This window comes from Nelumbo nucifera, chromosome 2 (assembly GCF_055504915.1).
Source record: "Nelumbo nucifera cultivar China Antique chromosome 2, China Antique-T2T, whole genome shotgun sequence".
Lineage (NCBI taxonomy): Eukaryota > Viridiplantae > Streptophyta > Magnoliopsida > Proteales > Nelumbonaceae > Nelumbo > Nelumbo nucifera.
In genome coordinates this window covers 65860070-65878555 of record NC_142650.1, presented here as the reverse complement: position 1 = coordinate 65878555, position 18486 = coordinate 65860070, and the positions used below count along the sequence as shown (strand labels likewise).

Sequence of the window (18486 nt, the reverse complement as noted above, 5' to 3'; positions counted from 1 at the left end):
TGTCTTATAATGGATATATCAAGTAGTAATTAATATAACGAAATATTTAGGGATAAAATAATTATGCCGACATGGTAATTAGCAATGAATTAATTTTTAGCCTATTTAATTTTCTCACTTACACAATTGACTAAAGTTATTCTCATATTTTATTAATAAATATATATATAGAGAGAGAGAGAGAGAGACATTGAAAATAGATAAGGAGAGATTTGAATAATATGTTGCTCCTCCTTTGTGGGAGGGATATGAATGGGATTATTATGAGAAGACAAGCAATTATGTAAGGAGTCCTACCTCACTGAATATTCAGTGAATGGATATTTAAACTAGTCTTCCTTTTAGACTGTTTTCACACATGACAACTAAGTTCCAACCTGAGATGGATTTACTGGGGTGTCTCTCTCTCATCTCATCACCCTCAATTTATGCTTTGTCTATCTTTGACAAGAACAGGTAGAAATCAAATGCACAGTAATAGAATATTTGGGCCAATTACAGTAGGCCATATCAGCTCCATACCCATAGGATCCATGTATCAGGCTAGCATGCATAGCTTTTTCCATATCATCTTTCCACGTGGCAAAAGCCCTATATTGACATAAAGATGAGATATCTGCTTACATTTGGGAACCTCGGATTTTTTAGGCAAAATGAGTCCCTTCTATGTGGGTCATAATCTATTACTCACCCCACCTCCCTTTTTCCAGTTTGAAACTTTGAACCACCTCTGGGCTGTGAGAGAGATGCCTTTGGCCCTTTGATTGCCTTTTGCATATGGGGAGCAAGGGGCCCTCTGAATTGCTTTGTAGTCTGTCCACTCCCAACATTATATGCCACCACGTACTGCACCTTGTCCTGCATGTTGCGTGATGCCATTTAACTGATTTTAACCATTTAACCCATAAAAATACAAGCTTGAAAACAAAAAGAAAGAAATGAAGTAAGAAAGAAAGACCCTCTCTTTTACCACAGGACGCAGGGCAGGAAGTAAGCAAGAGAAGAGACTTCCAGATATTAATTATTCATCCGTTTTCAATATATATTTAAAGGCTAATCAACTTATTAATTTTCTTATGGGGCCTCTTATCCATAGCTAGAGAGTAGCAATACAACTCCCCAGAGCTACAAGCATTAGATCAACAGAGTGACAGACCACAAAAAAAAATAAAAAATAAAAAATATGGGGTCTTTTGGATATTAAACCACATCTAAACCCTTTTCATAATTAATAACAATAATAGTACTGAGATAGATAACTCTACATTTTGTCTTGTGAATGTTTAAGATTCTTTTTTTTTTTTTTAATTTTTCTCTGCCAGGAGAGGAGGTCCAGGACTATTATTCAAAGTATTTAGTATTTTAGAAATATATTAAGTAGTGGAGAACATTCGAAGCCCACCATTGACATTGGAAGGAAGGCTTACACGTGAGCAGAAGGCAAATAAAGAAAATAAAGGACCCAACCAAAAAAGGGAAGAATGAGGAATCCAATATTAAAATAGAGAAAAAATAAAAAATATATATTTTATTTAGTGGTCAAGTGGGAATGATCATTTTGTTCTATTTTTTTCTTTTTTGTTTATTTTTAATTTTTCTTCCTCGGACAAGGCCTTTTAGTCCTATTTCGGTGACTATTTTGCTTTTCAGAAATTATATATATATATATGTAAATCAGTAGAACTTTTTAATTCTTAGCAAAGTAAAATAAAATAAAAGTTCTTATTTCCTAGGCATGATGTAAGAAGAGTGGAGGGGGCTTTCTACGAGGGCTCGGGTGGGGGGGGGTTCTATATAAAATGGAATAGAACTCGTTTTCGGCTCATCCTGACATCCTTCCTTTTGTTTGAAGATATCGTTAGTTCACACAGAGAGGGAGGGAGAAAGGACAGAGAGAGACGGGAGAGAATAATGGAGGAGACGAGATCGAGATTCAAGAGGATTTGTGTGTTCTGTGGTAGCAGTCCAGGGAAGAAAGCAAGCTATCAAGAAGCTGCCGTTGAGCTGGGGAAGGAACTGGTAATAATGGGTTCTTCTTTATTCCTGTCAGTAATAGCTTGTACTATTGAAAATTTTACTTCTTTCAGGGATGAGCTCTGAACTGGGATTTCCTTCCACAGTTGATAAAAAATTCAAACCACCCAATGAAACCAGTTTTGAATGCTCCGTTTATCATTTCAGGATTCGATTTTGTTTCCGCCATCATTTTTGCTTTGCTCCGGTTCCATTTTCGTTCTAGAAGGAATCATGGGGTTTCTGAGATTGGATTTCATAAATGGGTTTTTGGGTTTTTAATTGTTTGTTCCATTCAAATGGGTAGTCTTTATGAACATTGATTTGTATGTGTGTGAACTGTGGAGTGGAACTCCGTCTCTGGTTTTCCTTCCTTTTGTTGCGGGTATTTGTTAGTGCATTTATAGCTGTTGTTTTCTTATAGGAGTGCAATCTGATCTAACTCATCTAAGACAAGCTTCCTTTTCTGTCTTCGGGGTGTCGTCTTCTGTTCCGTGGCGTGTTGCTCGTCTTAATTCTCTGCAAATTTTTCTTTCTTCTTTGGTGGGTATGTGAGTGTATGTTATAACAAACAGGCTTTTAACGTGGGATTATTATTGTTGGTGAATTGCTGGGCTTCTGAGTTTATTTTTGGCATGAGAGGTTGCTAGCTGTAATCTGCCTGTCTGCTTAGCAGCTTTCTTGCATGATCTCTCTCTCTCTCTCAGTCTCAGAGAGAGAAAAAACAAAATAATTAAAATTTCTCCTGCTTTTCCCTAGGGAACAAACGTGCTACCTTGGTATCATGACACATTAAGCATGTTTTCTTGAGTACCTCCATAACCCATCCACATACTCTTCTCACTCCCCATGACAAAGCTCCATGTTTTTTGTTTATGGGTTCCATGAATATAGATCATCACTGGCTAGTTTCTCAGGGTTCTAAATTTGACCAGTCTTCTTATGATTAGTGTATCAGTTTATTTAATGTCTCTAATATTTAATTGATAAAATAGTGTTGGTTTCCGATCTGATTATTATGACTGACACCTCCTGCTACGTGGGTTTACATTTCGATGTGTTTGAAGGTGGAGAGAAGGATTGATTTGGTTTACGGAGGTGGGAGCGTAGGACTCATGGGTCTCGTTTCTCAGGCTGTTCATGATGGTGGGCGCCATGTTCTAGGGTTGGTTCTCTCTCTCTCTCTCTCTCTCCTTTTTCTTATTTGGTTACCACAACAAAGAAGTTCATAAGATTAGTGCCTTGTATTTCATGATTTCTGCTTCTGGTTTAGTCGATTTGGTTCTTGTTCTTATACTAATAGTTACTAATGGTAAGCAACAGTTTTTTTTAATTATTTTTCTAAACCATGACATGGGAATTCCTCCGTTGTTTTGTTAACTTTATTGGTTGGAATGTCGGCATATATACTTCTTTTCAACAAGGGATTCTTTATATGAGTGGGTCTCTGAGTACTGTAAATATGACTCCCATGCATTTAGAAAATTGTTCTTTTGTCTAGAGCAAGATCAAGGTATCTGTTTCACTTGGTTCTTCCAACATTTTGTGAGCTTTTCATCAGTATGATAAAAGTGAAATCAGTTTTGGTCTTGATAATGTTAGTACATTCTGAAACAATGGTTAGGAAAAGCTTGGTAAAAGCTTCTTAACTTTCCATTTTCTTTTCGACAACTGTGGAAGTGGAAAACTGAAGAAGCTTTTTACCCTTTCTTAGTAGAAACATATGAACAGTTGTGTTCGACGGTAATGCAATTTTTGTCTACTGATTCTTCCATTGGAAGCCAAGGTTTCTTTATATTTCTTTCAATGCTTTTGTCCAAGAGTTAAAGGAATGCTGCTTGCTACGTCTGGGTAGTAACTGACATGAGTTGATGGGTTTTGTTTGTAGGGTTATTCCCAAGACTCTAATGCCCAGGGAGGTAACTTCATATTGACTCAACTTTACAAATCCCTTTTAATTTGCATTTAATTTGTCTGTTAATAAGCATATTAAACCCTGAATCCAAATCGACATATCGCTTCTGACCCGCTTCAGTGTCCTTTTCTGGCTACTCTCATTTCTTAAGCTGTATGCTCTCGATTTATTAGTGTTTGGGTGGCTTCAAGAATTAGAAACAACAATATATGTTGCGTTTGGGTGTGGGTCAAATCTGGTGTTACGGGCTTTCAAAACTACGAATTTGAATTAAAGTGGTGGGAATTCGTTGTTAAAAACAATAATGTTGAAGGAGAAATAATTGTTAAGATGTTTGGTAGGTTGGCTTTAAAGAACATTGCAACAGTCTTCACTCTGTTCATGATCAACCAATGTCTATGTTCTAGTGATTTATCTGCCCCGAAAACCAAAAGTTATTCAAGCATGCAAGTGTAGAAAATATAACATGGGTGTGGCATTGCAGATAACTGGTGAAACTGTTGGGGAAGTGAGAGCTGTATCTGATATGCACCAAAGGAAAGCTGAGATGGCTCGTCAAGCCGATGCATTCATTGCTCTTCCTGGTATTGACTGAATGTTTAGACCCCCTCAGATTTTCATTTAATGAGTAGTCAATATAGTTTTCTTGCTTAGAAGTCTACATTACAGTATTATTATTTAATGTACCTTGAATTATCATAATTGTAGTTACTATTTTTAACATCAGGTGGGTATGGGACCCTTGAAGAATTGCTAGAAGTCATCACTTGGGCCCAGCTTGGAATTCATCAAAAACCAGTAAGCCTTTCTTTTCCTTTAAACAATCTGTTGGGTTACTGGGATGAATGGTTTCCATTCTTATCCACAATAGCTTAAGTTGAAATACCTACAGTTTCCATTCTTTGCTCTCATTTCCTTGAAATGATCTGTGTTCGGTTATGCCTTTCATGACTGCATCAAGACAAAGATAAAAACATCTAATATGCTAGCTTATGTTTCTTTCATCCAAGCTTCGATACATGTTTTTTACCTTTTCTTGCCATCTTTTAACCTTGAGTTTGTCACCATGGCTGAGAGGGTTTCTAATTCTATGTGTGGGAATAGCTTAGAAAGTTGAAAATTTAGAACTCAATCAAAGGCCTTGATTGCTGATGTCTGGCTGTGATGTTTTGCATCATTGGGGGTTTTAACATTATTATTTTGACCAAAGTTAGCATTTCTGCAGGTGGGTCTCTTGAATGTGGATGGATACTACAATTCCTTGTTGTCTTTTATAGATAAAGCCGTGGATGAAGGATTCATCTCTCCTACCGCACGATGCATTATTGTATCTGCCCCAACGGCAAAGCAATTAGTGAGGGAACTAGAGGTACCAAACAACAAAATAAAGAGAAGAATCTCCTAGACAATTCAAATCCTACTTTTAATTTTTTGAGACGTAATCCCTTGTCATTCCTTTTATTCCTCCTGTCTATCCTTTTTACTTTTGAATCTGGGGATGTTTTGACTTGAGATACCAACTACTAATCTTGTGTCATGTTATGCTAAAGAAATGAAGTTGGGTATGAAAATCAGAGATCTTTTCTGTTTCTTTTAGTTTTCTTTAGCACTGAATAGGGAAAATAAGATTCAACTCGGTATTGTTCCATCTTTGTGTATCAGGAATACGTTCCGCATTATGATGAGATTACATCCAAGTTGGTGTGGGAGGTGGAGAGACTAAGCTACGTCCCAGAATCTGGTGTTGCTACGTAACATGGTGGATAGATGGATGGGGGTGGAGTGTATATGCTTCCTTTTGGCTTCTTAACATACATATATATAGAATTCTACTTACATCTACAATTTCGGGTATAGTTATTTTTTGGTAAAGCAATGTGGAAAATTGTCTAGGGAACTTGGTGTTATTATTAGAAATTTATAATTTCCATTCTCTCTCTCTCTCTCTCTCTCTCATCCTTTTTAGAGGGTGCTTTATTGAAAGTCCATTCATGAGGGATTGGTGAATTAAAAGGTATGAATTGAATCACTGATTGTGGATGAATGGAATTCATTGTGATGTGGTGGGACAGTTTTTGAGTGCAATATATGGATAAATATATATACATGGCATCAGTCAAAGTTGATGGCCAAATGCCTAAGATCATGTTACAAGTGAACTCTTGGTTTTCAGGTCTTGGTGTGAACCCATTCATTAATGATGTTTATTCTTCATAATATTTTAGGGGTTTGGTTGGAAGGACAGACACAACACACTCTTAAATGTACTTTTTTCGGATTAAATGTTTTGTCAATTGTCAAAATCCCCATCTCTCCCTTTTGTCTCTGACCACAAGATTCCTTGTCGTAGCTTAATGGATTAAGCCCTGTAGAGAAGAATCAGGATTAGGCCCAAAGCTTGGGCCTTGGAGGCTAGGTCGATGACCCAACCCAAATGACAATAACCAGTCGGGCCCACGTTAATTGTCATTTTGTCCTAGTCAAGATGTTCTCGCCCACTTGTGTGGGGTCCCCTGATGCCAATTAACAAAATTGAAGTCTACGCAGCCTCTGAAACAGGCCCAGACGCGTATCCAGCAATAGGAAATCAGGCCATCTCTAGGATGGATTTTAAAGATTGAAACCTGAATCAATTTGTAATCATGATTAATACTTTGATACCCGAATCATATGGTTCAGAGACCTCAGTCATGCTTGTTTTCTGGTTCCTTGGGGGACCCTCTTACTGATGGGAGTGGGATCTATCTAATGGTGGGTCCCGATGTTCTGAGCATCTGCTACTGGCAGGTTACAAGGACACAAAACGAAGACAAATGTGATGCACAGATTGATTCAGAACAAGTCAGAACATAATTGGGTCGAATCGGCGGTCATTTTGATTCTTTGTAAGCATAAAGCCACAACCGGTTTAATCGGATCGGATTTAGATACCCATGACGGCCCGAATCGGAATAAGGGCCATTTGATAACAGCTGACATGGAATTCTTACTGAAGCTGACAGCCTGAAGTTATGAAGTCTACTAGTCCAAAACAAGCAAGGAAAACGAGGCTGGAGAAAGATTTGATTGTCAAAAATTATTAGGGTAAACTACAGATCCAGAACCACCGATGCATAAATGCTTTAAAATTTTTAAACTTTAGGATGACAGATTTCATCCCTCTAACGCGTAAAAAATGAAAAAAAAATGGTAAAAAAAAATAAATTTGAGTATTGGTTATATACATACACACCAATACCCATTTTTAGGTTTCGGATGTATTAATATTTTAATCCTTACTCTGAAACAAGGTTCAAAATATTAATATCCATCTGGCCGATATGTGTTGTATCGAGAGCTTCTCGTACGCCCTATAGAGGGTGTATCAGGGTTTTGACTGATTCAGGGAATAAACAGACCTTAAACCGGATTTTAAAAAAAATTACTGATACTGCCTCTATTGACATTTGGGCGTATCAATATCTTGAACCTTACTCTAAGCTTTGATTTGCAACAATAACCCTCCTGAACTTTGAACCAGCACTTTGCTGCTGGATGGGATCTGCTAATGGGGTTGATTGTGAATAAAATTACTAAATTCTCCATTTGAGATTTTGTAGACAGAACAACAAATACCAAAACGATGAAAACCATTCCAAAACACGAATCCTCGAGATGTTATCAAACCATCATTTTTCAAGGCATCCTCAATGTGAACTTAACTTGGATGAAAAGAAATGTTAAGAAGAGAAAGATGTGAGTTATGATTTAAAATATATATATATATATATATATATATATAGTTAAAAAGGACAAATGGTATCATAAAATGTGCCATAACCCAACAGTTCGGGGGGAGGGGGTCTTTTGTCGCAAAACAAAGCTCCGGGGCTGGCACTAAAACGTCACTACCCCTAAGTACAGGTTGGCTCTATAGTTTACCCAATATTTCAAGAATATTCTTGCAATTCTGTTTATACTCTTGTGCTACCCTCATATTTTCATCCAGTACCGTTGGATTCCATCTCTTTGTTTCAAGGTCCACCTATAATGAATGATACAAACAAAACATACAATACAAAACTAGTGCTGCAACTTGGGCTGGCTTAGCCCCAACCCAGCCCAAAAATGTAGAGTTGGTTGATGTTTGGGTTCGGGTTGAAGAGTATGGACCCAACTTAACTTTGGATTGGGTTAGGGTTGAAACCATGACCAATCCGAATCAACCTGAACATGAATTGATTTCATATTTGCAGTTATAAATAGTATACAATTATGTATTTATGCATCAATAAATGTATATTTATATATGTTTTCCCAAAAAATATGTGTATTTATCTGTATATACATATGTGTACATATATGCATATTCATTGAATATCAAAAGTTTTAAATTTACAATTTTTTTTTCCAAACATGATAACCATCCTATTTTACACATAGTAATGCTAATATTAAACTAACATGAACCCTATCCTAAGCCCAACCAAAGCCTTGTTGGAGTCTAAGTAATAAGTACATTTAACAAAAGGAAATAGAGAAGCCGGGCCAGTCTAAGCCCGACCAGAATGCAACCCTGTCCTAATCTATCCCGAAGTTTTAGGCTTGGATTAAAGTTGACCCAACCCGACCAGACTTGCACCCCTACGCAAAACGATGGCCCAGCTATTGTACACAATCCATCCATCTTTAAGACCCCGTCAGTATGGTCATCTCAACATATCCAGATCCAAGATGCCAAACAGTCCGTTGTCCGTAGTCCGTAGATAATCAACCTCTTTCATTATAATTGACTAAATAATTAGAATTTAGAACATAGAGCAAAACAAACCCCAATAGATCTTTCTTGTTACAGGATTTGGTGTAAGGTTTAACCAAGTCAACAAAATCTTAGTCAGCGATCAAACTCTCTTGTAAAGGGTTGGTCAAATCAATGCCATCAGGCCATGGTTGACCAGATTTGGGCCCAAGAAGAAAATGGTGCCCAAGACCTTTTAGGTTGGATAAGGATCCAAAATGTTTACTTTGCCAAACGTATAGGCGATTTTAAACAAGGGCTGAAATCATGGAATAAATGCACTTCTAGGGAGATAAACTGTCAACAACAAAGAGTTAAGTGAAAAGCAGCTAGAGTAACGGGATATGTAGTTTAAAAGAGGGAAGAGATGTTGTGGGCCTGTGGCCTTGTGGGTGCAAAAGGCAAGAGTGAAGAATTCACATCTGTGCCCCACAGCACATCTCAACTGTGAATTGGGAACATCTCCCAATGACAATTAATGGAGATGTTTCCAATGCACGCTGAGATGTGCATGTGGGGCACACATGTGAACTCAAGAGTGAAAAGGCGAAGGGATCAGCATGGGGCTAGATCGAAAATCAAGAAGCCTTGAGCAATTACTTGATCTAAAGAAACCAGTATCACCAGATTATCCCTCAATTAGATGAACCAACACAAAGCACCTAGACCAGACGAGCTTCAAAATTTTTCTTCCAAAAATATTGTACAGGGATGGGTTTGAGTGTTGAAGATGCAATGCAGGAATCTTTCCAATCTGAACGAGTGTTTAAAAGAATTAAACAACTCATTACCTTGATCCCAAAACCGAAAATACCCAATGATATATCTCACTATAAGCCAGCCAATCAATTTATGCAAACAAGCAATACCTCGTACAAAATAATTGCCCAAATACATCAATAACAATAATAGAAATAAGGAACACATATTTTAATAGTTTATGTGAAGTATGAACTAGCAGGATTTGGTCCAACTCGATCGAGTCCAATGTGAGTCCACTTACAAATGGACTAGACTCAATCCAGCCCAAATCCAATTTAATCCATTAAAATGTAAATGGACTGTATTGGATCCAATCCAAACCGAATGAAATATAAAAAAATATAAAAAGCATTTTTGTAAAAACACTTTTTATGAAAGTACTTCATAAAAGTATTTCTGTAGAAGTGTTTTATAAAAGTACTTTCGTATAAGTGCTTTTGTGAAAGCACTTTCGTAAAAATGCTTTTATAAAAGTATTTTCATATAAGTACTTTTATAAAAATACTTCCGTAAAAGTGCTTTTGTAAAAGTACTTTCGTAAAAATTCTTTTGTAAAATTGATTTCATAAAAGTACTTTTGTAAAAGTGGTTTCATAAAAGTGCTTTTATAAAACTGCTTCTATAAAAGTACTTTTCGTAAAATTACTTTTATAAAAGTGCTTTCATAAAAGTGATTTTATGTCAATTTTAGTTTGGTTTCAAATTGGACGAGTTTAGCCTCATGATCAAGTTATTGGAAATTTGGTTTAGGTCCAATTCAGACTAATAAAAATATGTACCAATTTACTTTGGATTGGTACAATCCAATAATTATAATAAATCATCCAAATCCAATTTAATAAGATTTAGATCAGATTGGATCTACTCCAAAACCAGTCGGACACCCCCAACTACCAGAACTAGGAGTGCAACTTGTTAGACTTTTGTCAAAATTTGAGTGCGTTTACGCTCAAGCCTGAAGCAGTGTAAAGTGATAAATCAGGTCAACCCGAGTTGCACCCCTGGTCCGCAACACACTTGGGAAATGTTGAAAAACGACATAAGTTCAAAATTATCTGTTTAGAATACTAGTATAATTCTTGTTAATATTCATGGATACATAAATTTTAACAAATGATAGACTTTTTAGAAGAGAAAATGTGTAGAGAGCTACAATTTAGGGCCACGTCATGCAATCATGACAACTTGCTAAAGCATGGTGAAGTGGTCTCAGCTTATTGTCTTTCAACTTATAGACATGGGTTCAAATCGTGTTAGTTGTAAGTTTCATTCTATCAAATTATGGCTCGAGCAGAAGTTAATTATATTCATTGAAAAAAAAAGGAGCGCAAGCTGCCCACCAAAGCCCCTATCATAATGATAATAATCGATACACTGCCCGCCATATTGGTTGATTTTGGAATGGAATTTTTGCCATTCCAAAACTGATAATATGATGTATCATCCAATGCGTATTAACATTCCAAAACTAATAATATGGAATTTTTGCCATGAGGATTACTAGATTCTTATAAATATATATATATATATATATATTTCTGCTACATTCATTTTTGGTCATATTCATGATTGCCCAATACTTGCTCATACAACAATGTTGCTCTATACACTTTGGCTGCAACACTTAATTTCACCCCAAAACCCAAAATCCATAGGTGGAGGTGTTGGTAAATAAATCCCAAAAACCATGGACTGAACCATAAAATTCTCATTTCTATGTGAGGCATCACTTCAATCTCTCCCTTACTACGGATTAGGATTACCAAACCAAGGTAGAAACGGTCACTCTTGCTCTCTAATCCTACTTATACCATCCTATTGTTAAATTTACATTGCTATATTCTACATTTCTACTCCAGTCCTACTTATCTTACAAGTTAGAACCTCTTAATTCTAGAGCATCTTTCCCAGTCTAGTTCACATTCAGTCCCAGTCTATTTCAATCTTGTTATTGATCTATCTTTGAATTTAATCCTAGTGCTGACCCTTGATGAAATCCCATTGCAGCTATAAACTCTGGTTTCTCTTCCCTAGCTATTCTAACACCGGAAATTGCACTGTCAATCATACAGAAAAATACAATTCCAATTTTTTATCAGCAAAAAATATAATTGCCATTATTAATTTCTTCCACCCTAAAAACGTCGTCATTACCTCAACAATAAAAAAAAAAAGGCCATTACCCAATATTGGTCCCAGCTATTTAGAGTCTTGGGAGGGGTGACTGCATACAGTCCTAACCTCCATTAAGTGGCTGGTCCAAGCTATTTACCATTAATTTCTTCCACCCTCCATCTCATTAATTAAATCAGTTCCTTTGTTCCTCTTCATTTTCACCATTACGTATTGTAGAAAGCAAAATTTATAATAAGAGACAATGGGCTTAATTGTGAGCCCACAAAAACTGAAAATTTTAAAATTGCTTACAACCCTATTAAATGAATTGGCTAGTGGGCTAGCTAAAGCTCATTTAGATTAAATTAGGTGTCCCATTGGTGCTCCCTCTCTTTAAGTGAGAAGGCCAGGGCCTTTTCACCTATTGAGAGGAGATAGTTGTATTTAAACTCCTTGGAGGGAGGCTTCAGCCTTTCATGAGAAATTATGTCTTAGACAACCACACTCCTAGAGAGTCCTAAGAAAGTCCAAAGAGAGAAGACAAGAAGAATTCTCATGTAGAAAGAGGAAGAAAGAGAAGGAAACCCCACTCCCACGAGTAGGTGAAGGTAAGGCTTTTCTGCAAATATTTCCTGCAAATGCCTTCTATTTTCATATTGTGTATTCTTCTCCTTCTCTTTTTCATTTAATTTTCAAATTTTACTTGTAAGACAAGAAGTAAAGGAAAAGAAACCGTCTAAGATGAGGTGCTTATACTTGGTTTATTATGGTTCCTCTACCAAAGTAGGTTAGGGATTAAGTCATCTACAGCCTTGTTCACAAAGGCTTATTATGGCTCCATTCAAATGCATATGAAGAAAGAAAGGAGGGATAAAAATCATCCACAGGTCAGATATTCAATCTGATTGACTACAGCTCCCTTCCCATATGCAAAGTCCAGAAGATTGATGCCATCTACCATTCTATAATTAAAGTTTTGTTTCAATTGATTATAACTTATTGTGAAGAAGAAAGGAGTGAAAAAAAAAAAAGAAAAATTTATACCAAAGGATGAGAGAGAAATATGATATTGTAAAATTTCTCAATTGTATTTTTTTTTTATTTCTCATTCTTGTAAGATTAAAACATATAAAGAAATGTAGATGGAAATTTCTTTTCAAGAATTCTTATTTTTATTTTTTTATTTGTTCTGTATGTTGATTTCTCCAAGCCATAATCAGAAAGATATTCCTGCTCCCTTCGGTCCTTGCAAGATGTAATTAAGGGAAACTATCCATATGATTCCCAAAAATAATAATACTAATAATCAATTCAATTGAGTGAATTATGTTGTATGAGGACTTTTTAAAATTTCCACACCAACATGTATCTTTCCACTTCTTCTATTCTCAACCCCTCAATAACCCGCATTTACCTCCCCTCCAATTCACCCCACTACTTTCCTCTACCCTATGACTCCCTCCTGACTCCATTAGTTCTTTTCTTCCAAATCTCTCTCTATGACACCGATTTTATCAATCTCCCCAAACAGGCACCCTCTTTTCTTGAACATGATAATGAGCCTTCCCAACAATTAAACCTGACACAGCCAAAAATAAAGGGAAACTGCAAATGTTCATACAATTCTTAAACGCCACTTTGTTGTTGGGCCTTACTCCAAAGAGCTCACTCCAGAGTCTCAAAAATCTTGTTAACATAAACTAATTAATGGTTTTCAAAATCCTTAGACCTGCCCACCAAACCACTTGCTTGGTCCACCTCTAACCATCATCTCAACATTCCAATAACTCGGTGGCTTTCCTTGTTTGATCAAAATTCACTACCAAACTTCTAATCGCAACCTTGATGATCATTCAACCTGCATGGGCATCTCAGGAATGATTAAATCTCAAGTCAAGGAAGGAATTGCAGCCTGGATCTGAAGTTTCACCACCCAAGCAAATGATAAGATAACCAAAACGGTTCTCCCTGAAATCTTCACAAAACACATTAGGCCAAATTCTACTATTGCACATTGCTTTAAAGTTTAAACCCAACAGAAGATTAGGAGATTCCACCTAGACTAGTATATTTCTCCAAATTGGACTCTAACAAACAACAGTTATTAGGGCCCCTACCTCTTGCAGAAATCCAAAACATCTTCACACATAAAGCAAATTTGTCAAAGGAAATTTACATCCAAACTCCCCTCAATTATGTACTTGAAAACAAAAGAAGAAACAAAGAACAATCCCTCAAGAAAATCATCTAGACTCGAAATTTAATAAAGCACAAGCAAGAAGTAAACAAAGAACATATAAATGTGTGTTTCTTTTTCTACTTTTCTTTTCAATATGATGTCGATGACATGATGCAAAAGGTAAGACCCTAAGGCTCAGTTTGGAAGGAGTACAAACGCAAATTTGTAGAGTGCAAATACATACAAAATACAAGCTTTTACACTCTACAAATTTGCATTTGTACTCCTTCCAAACTGAGCCCAAACTGAGCCTAAGGCTGCGTTTGGAAAAGATGCAAATGGGTTGTAAATTCCATTTCAGGGTAAATTTGCACTCTGCTTTACTTTTGCCTGTGTTTGGCAACATTACATTTTATACATTGACAAATGGCAGATCAATGCATATTTACATTGATAATAAGATGTGAAGTACATAATTAAAAAGAAGTAAATTTGCATTTAAGTAGGCTTTTGATAAAAAAAAAAAAAAAAACATATGCTTTATTGGAATTCATGTTTGCATCCCATTACAGCTAAAAGTCTGTTTGGTAAGAAGATAAATTTGTCAGTGCAAAACCAACCCAATTTTGCAATTTATATGAACCGTTTTACACTCTACATATTTGCATTCACACTTATTTGCATTGTTTCCAAATGCAACCTAAGACGTAAAAAACAGGTAAAGAAAATCTTGTTGTTCTTTTATTCTCTGGCATGCTACACCACTCTTTGGCTGCAGCAAATAAATCTTCACTTTGGTTGTGCGACCGCAATATTTTCTTTAAGAGAAGTGTGAGCCTCAGACCTCCTATCTAAATTAAAGACTCCAGTTTATTTTCAGAGCGAGAACTCTTGGCCTTGCCAAGTTTGTTGACAAATTGGTAGTTGGAAGTAGTTTTTCAGAGACATCAACACTCCTTTTGTTTTTTGCTTTTTTGGATTTCAGGAATCATCAGTTTTGGCACCAACAGTAACATTCTTTGAAAGGTTGAGGTAGAAATCCGTCATGTCACTCTTTTTGATGACCTTGAAGAGAAAATGGACATGTAAGTCAAATAGTTCTAAATCAGAATGAACAGAATAGTTATAGGGATATCAAATTGCAGAAGATTGATAAATAATTCTGCAACAAAGAACATAAGAATGATTCCTAATCTCTTGTGCTGTTGTTAATTGTTTTTCTTCCCTCTTTGGATACATTTGGTCTCCTGACAGGTTGGAAGAATTGTTTAACCTTTCTGTTTTTAGCTGTACTAAAACGAGGGGCAGGATCTTGGGGAGATGTATGAGAGCAGCAGTAATATGGACAGTTTGGGAGGAAAGAAGTTCAAGAATATTTGAAGAAAGAGTATGGAGAAAAGAAGCCTTGGTAGAAATCATAACCTTAAGAGTGGCACAATGGGCAAAAAGTTTGTAGCTGTTTTTAGACATTAAGGTTGAAGACTTCTTTAGGGCCTGGTCTATTATTGTTGCTTCCTCTTCTAAAAGACAAACCTGCTGAGATGTGGTCACCCCAATTATGCAGTTGGAAGAAACTTTGATGGGAGTTGTTTGGGTAACCCGGGCCCCTTAGGTGGGGGGGGGGGGTAATTAGGGATGAGGAAGGAAACTGATGCCCGAGGTGGTGCACGAACTGAGGAGAGCAACCAAATAGTCCTTGTTGGCAGGGCGGGGCCGAGGTACAAGGACGAGGCTGCATTTCAAGACCTGCAATCAAGAAAGGAGAAGTCAGAGGCTCGAGGAGTTATCCCCGGGTAGATACTTCGATGCTCAAGTCAGTAGGAGGTGATGGTTGGTCAGACCGAGCTACAGGGATGCTGGTCCGAGCAGAATAGCAGTATGGGTGTCAGAAGTGGCATCCCTTACCTTGAGCATGGAGTTCCTTTTTATAGCCAAAGATCCATGTCCTGGTCAGATTGGACTTACGGGATTGTCGAGACGAGGTTAGTCGCCAAGGTATTCGGGATAGAGTCCCATTCCCTAGCGGAGTCGTCTTCCTTACTTCCTCTTTATCCACAGTTGTGCTCATCTGTGCGACGTGTAGCTGACGTGCCATGTGTCTCTCAGGACCAGCTCATCCATAACCCAAACAAAAACATTATAGCGTTATGCTTCGGGCCTACTGAATAGGGTGATGTGGCAAGAGCATAATTGTTAACTACAGTATATAGGGTCAAGAAGGCAACGGAGTTGGGCATTGAGAGGGTGATTCGAGAACTATTGTAAAATGGATAAAGAAATGGGAGGGGTGACATGGCACCTAAGGAATGATTTCAGGTGATTTAAATGGTTATTAAAGGGCATGCCAATTAGAGTTAAGTGGGTGAGAAGAACTGCCAACAGCTTGGCAGATGGTCTAGCTAAGCAAGGGGTGCAAAGAGCTCAATGGTAATATCTGGGTTGAGTAAGCTTTTCTATAGCTATATTTTTTCTTTTTTTCACAACCTCTTGTATTCTTGCATGTTTTTAATTAATGAAATCATATATGTATTGCTAATAAAAAAAATAAAAAAAAGAACGGAGGAGCAGTAGGAATGATTCCACTCTAAACCCTTTAGTTCAGGGCAATGCAACCAATGGGCAAGCATATTATACATTTTTAGTGCCTCCTTGTGCTTTTGAACTATGGCTCACACCTCTGGGTAGTGGAATACCACACATCACACCTCCACATTTTAAAACATTGGATAAAATTTATTGCTAAATTATTTTCCACTAGGACACTTTTGCATAACATTTCCTTTTTATCTCGTAGCTTATTTGGCATAAACAAATAGCTAATCTATGAGATGAATCCAATTTTTTGTATCAAACATCATGTTGCGCAAAAAAATTTCAAATGGCACAAGAAAATAAAGCAAAAGCAAAGCAAGAGAAGAGAAGAAAAACATAGTGCACACAGTTTTACATGGTTTGGCCTTTGGCCCTATGTCCACAAGTGATGGAGGAGGAAAGATCTACCAAAGAAAATTGTAATGGAAGGTACAAAGGTTGAGCGATTTCTCTCACACACAAAAAAACCCTAAATCCCAATACACCCAAAGCATTCATTCTCACAAATCTTCTATTCCTTAGGTGGCTTTACTAAGGCCCTGTTTGGCGCATCTTTCTACGTAGGCTGTCAGCTATTTGGAAGCCCGACACCCGTGTTTTGGTCTTTTCCCGTTTGGTTGGAAGAAGATCTACCTGCCGAAATAAACACGAGAAGCCCATTTTGGGCTAAATTTGGAAAGCTCCAATTGAAGCTTTCCGACTTTTTTTCATCTCGTCTTTGCATGAAAAGACGTGCCTTGAACCAAATGGTCTATGGGCTGCCAAGATCTTTATGTAAAAGCCCACTACGTCTTTTGGCTATTAGAGCTTCCAAAATATATTTCAAAAAAGACTTGCCAGATAGCACCCAACTCTCAAGCTTGATGCTTATATAAAGATCCAATTTCCTCGTGCATGGCAGCCAATCACTCAACAAAATCAATGAAAAAATAACTTCTATATATGAGTCAGATTCACTAACACCAATTGTCTCTACCATTAACAAAGCATAAGCAACCAAATATGCATAACCATATCTCTATAGTGGTCTAACCTTTCTCCTTTGTCTACCTCTAGCAACAATATATTATTCCTCCTGTAATGTTTCTTCTACTTTAGTAAAAACAAGCACCTAAACTAATGAAGACTAAGAAGAGGGAAAAAACTTGCACTGTAAGAGAGTTGAACTACCAAACTCTAATTCCACCTTCATAACCGAACTTTGTACTTTATTTGCACCATAAGAAACAAATCCTTACTTAGATGAAGCATGGCAAATTCATCAAAAGCAATATCTCTATAAATTATAGAATTTGGTGAGTTGGGATCAAGGCACCATGACTTATATCCCTTCACACCAAGTACGTAGGGTTGTGAATAGGTCGAGTCTGTTTTGGGACATGATGATCCTAGTCCCAAATTGATTATTAATCGGGACTAAATCACAAACCCAAAACTATCTCAGTTAATAGTTAGGTTTTTCAAGCCCAAACCCGACATACTTGATTATACTAGAAATTATATTTATTTATTTGTGTAAATAACAACTTAAATTTTAAAATTTGAAACTATAGCCTTAAATAAAAATGATAGTAAAATACTATATTGTTTATATGTTAATAAATAAAATACTTTTAACTAATATTATTTTATTTATTATTCGTCAAAATTAACATTTCAAACATAAAATATGATAAAAATTATATGAAAATTAAGAAAATCATATATATTGAATCAAAACTTACCCAATTATTAATCAATACAAAATCATTGAATCAAAACCGACATATTCAGCTTGGTTCAGTTCGGTAATCAAGTAAAATGAACTTGATATTTTGCCACTAGTTGAATCGACATATTCAGTTTGGTTCAGTTCGGAATCATATATATTGAATCAAAACCGACATCTTCCAGCAGGTCACTAGTTGAACCCTCTACGCCAACTTGATATTTTGCCATGTTGCTTATCAGTCGACTTGCAGAGGTGGTTCCAAGGTGGCGCTAAGGTTGGGCATGAAGTGTCCAAGGTGCTCCCAAGGCTTGCTTTTTGCATTGCTAAGGTATCACTTGGTTGTTTTGAGGTGTCACGTGTTAACATGTCACCAGGGGGCCAAATCACCCATCATCAATTGCCCCCCATTCACGAGTTGAAGT

General features: G+C 36.8%; 1 protein-coding gene across 1 annotated transcript; it reads left to right on the top strand.

Annotated features, from left to right (window-relative positions):
• Positions 1-1796: 1796 nt before the first annotated feature.
• On the top strand, positions 1797-5867 carry LOC104601364 (cytokinin riboside 5'-monophosphate phosphoribohydrolase LOG7). The gene is made up of 7 exons (XM_010264658.3): positions 1797-2019; positions 3081-3178; positions 3902-3932; positions 4413-4512; positions 4656-4726; positions 5154-5297; positions 5591-5867. The coding sequence occupies exons 1-7, from the start codon at positions 1912-1914 to the stop codon at positions 5681-5683; spliced, it is 645 nt and encodes a 214-aa protein (XP_010262960.1). The 5' UTR covers positions 1797-1911; the 3' UTR covers positions 5684-5867.
• The last annotated feature ends 12619 nt before the right edge of the window (positions 5868-18486 follow it).

Excerpts from the sequence above, each read along its gene's own strand:
- LOC104601364 (XM_010264658.3), top strand. The coding sequence starts at position 1,912 with ATGGAGGAGACGAGATCGAGATTCAAGAGGATTTGTGTGTTCTGTGGT. Across the intron at positions 3,179-3,901 it reads GGTGGGCGCCATGTTCTAGG|GGTTATTCCCAAGACTCTAA; the intron begins GTTGGTTCTCTC and ends TTTTGTTTGTAG. Across the intron at positions 4,727-5,153 it reads TTGGAATTCATCAAAAACCA|GTGGGTCTCTTGAATGTGGA; the intron begins GTAAGCCTTTCT and ends GCATTTCTGCAG.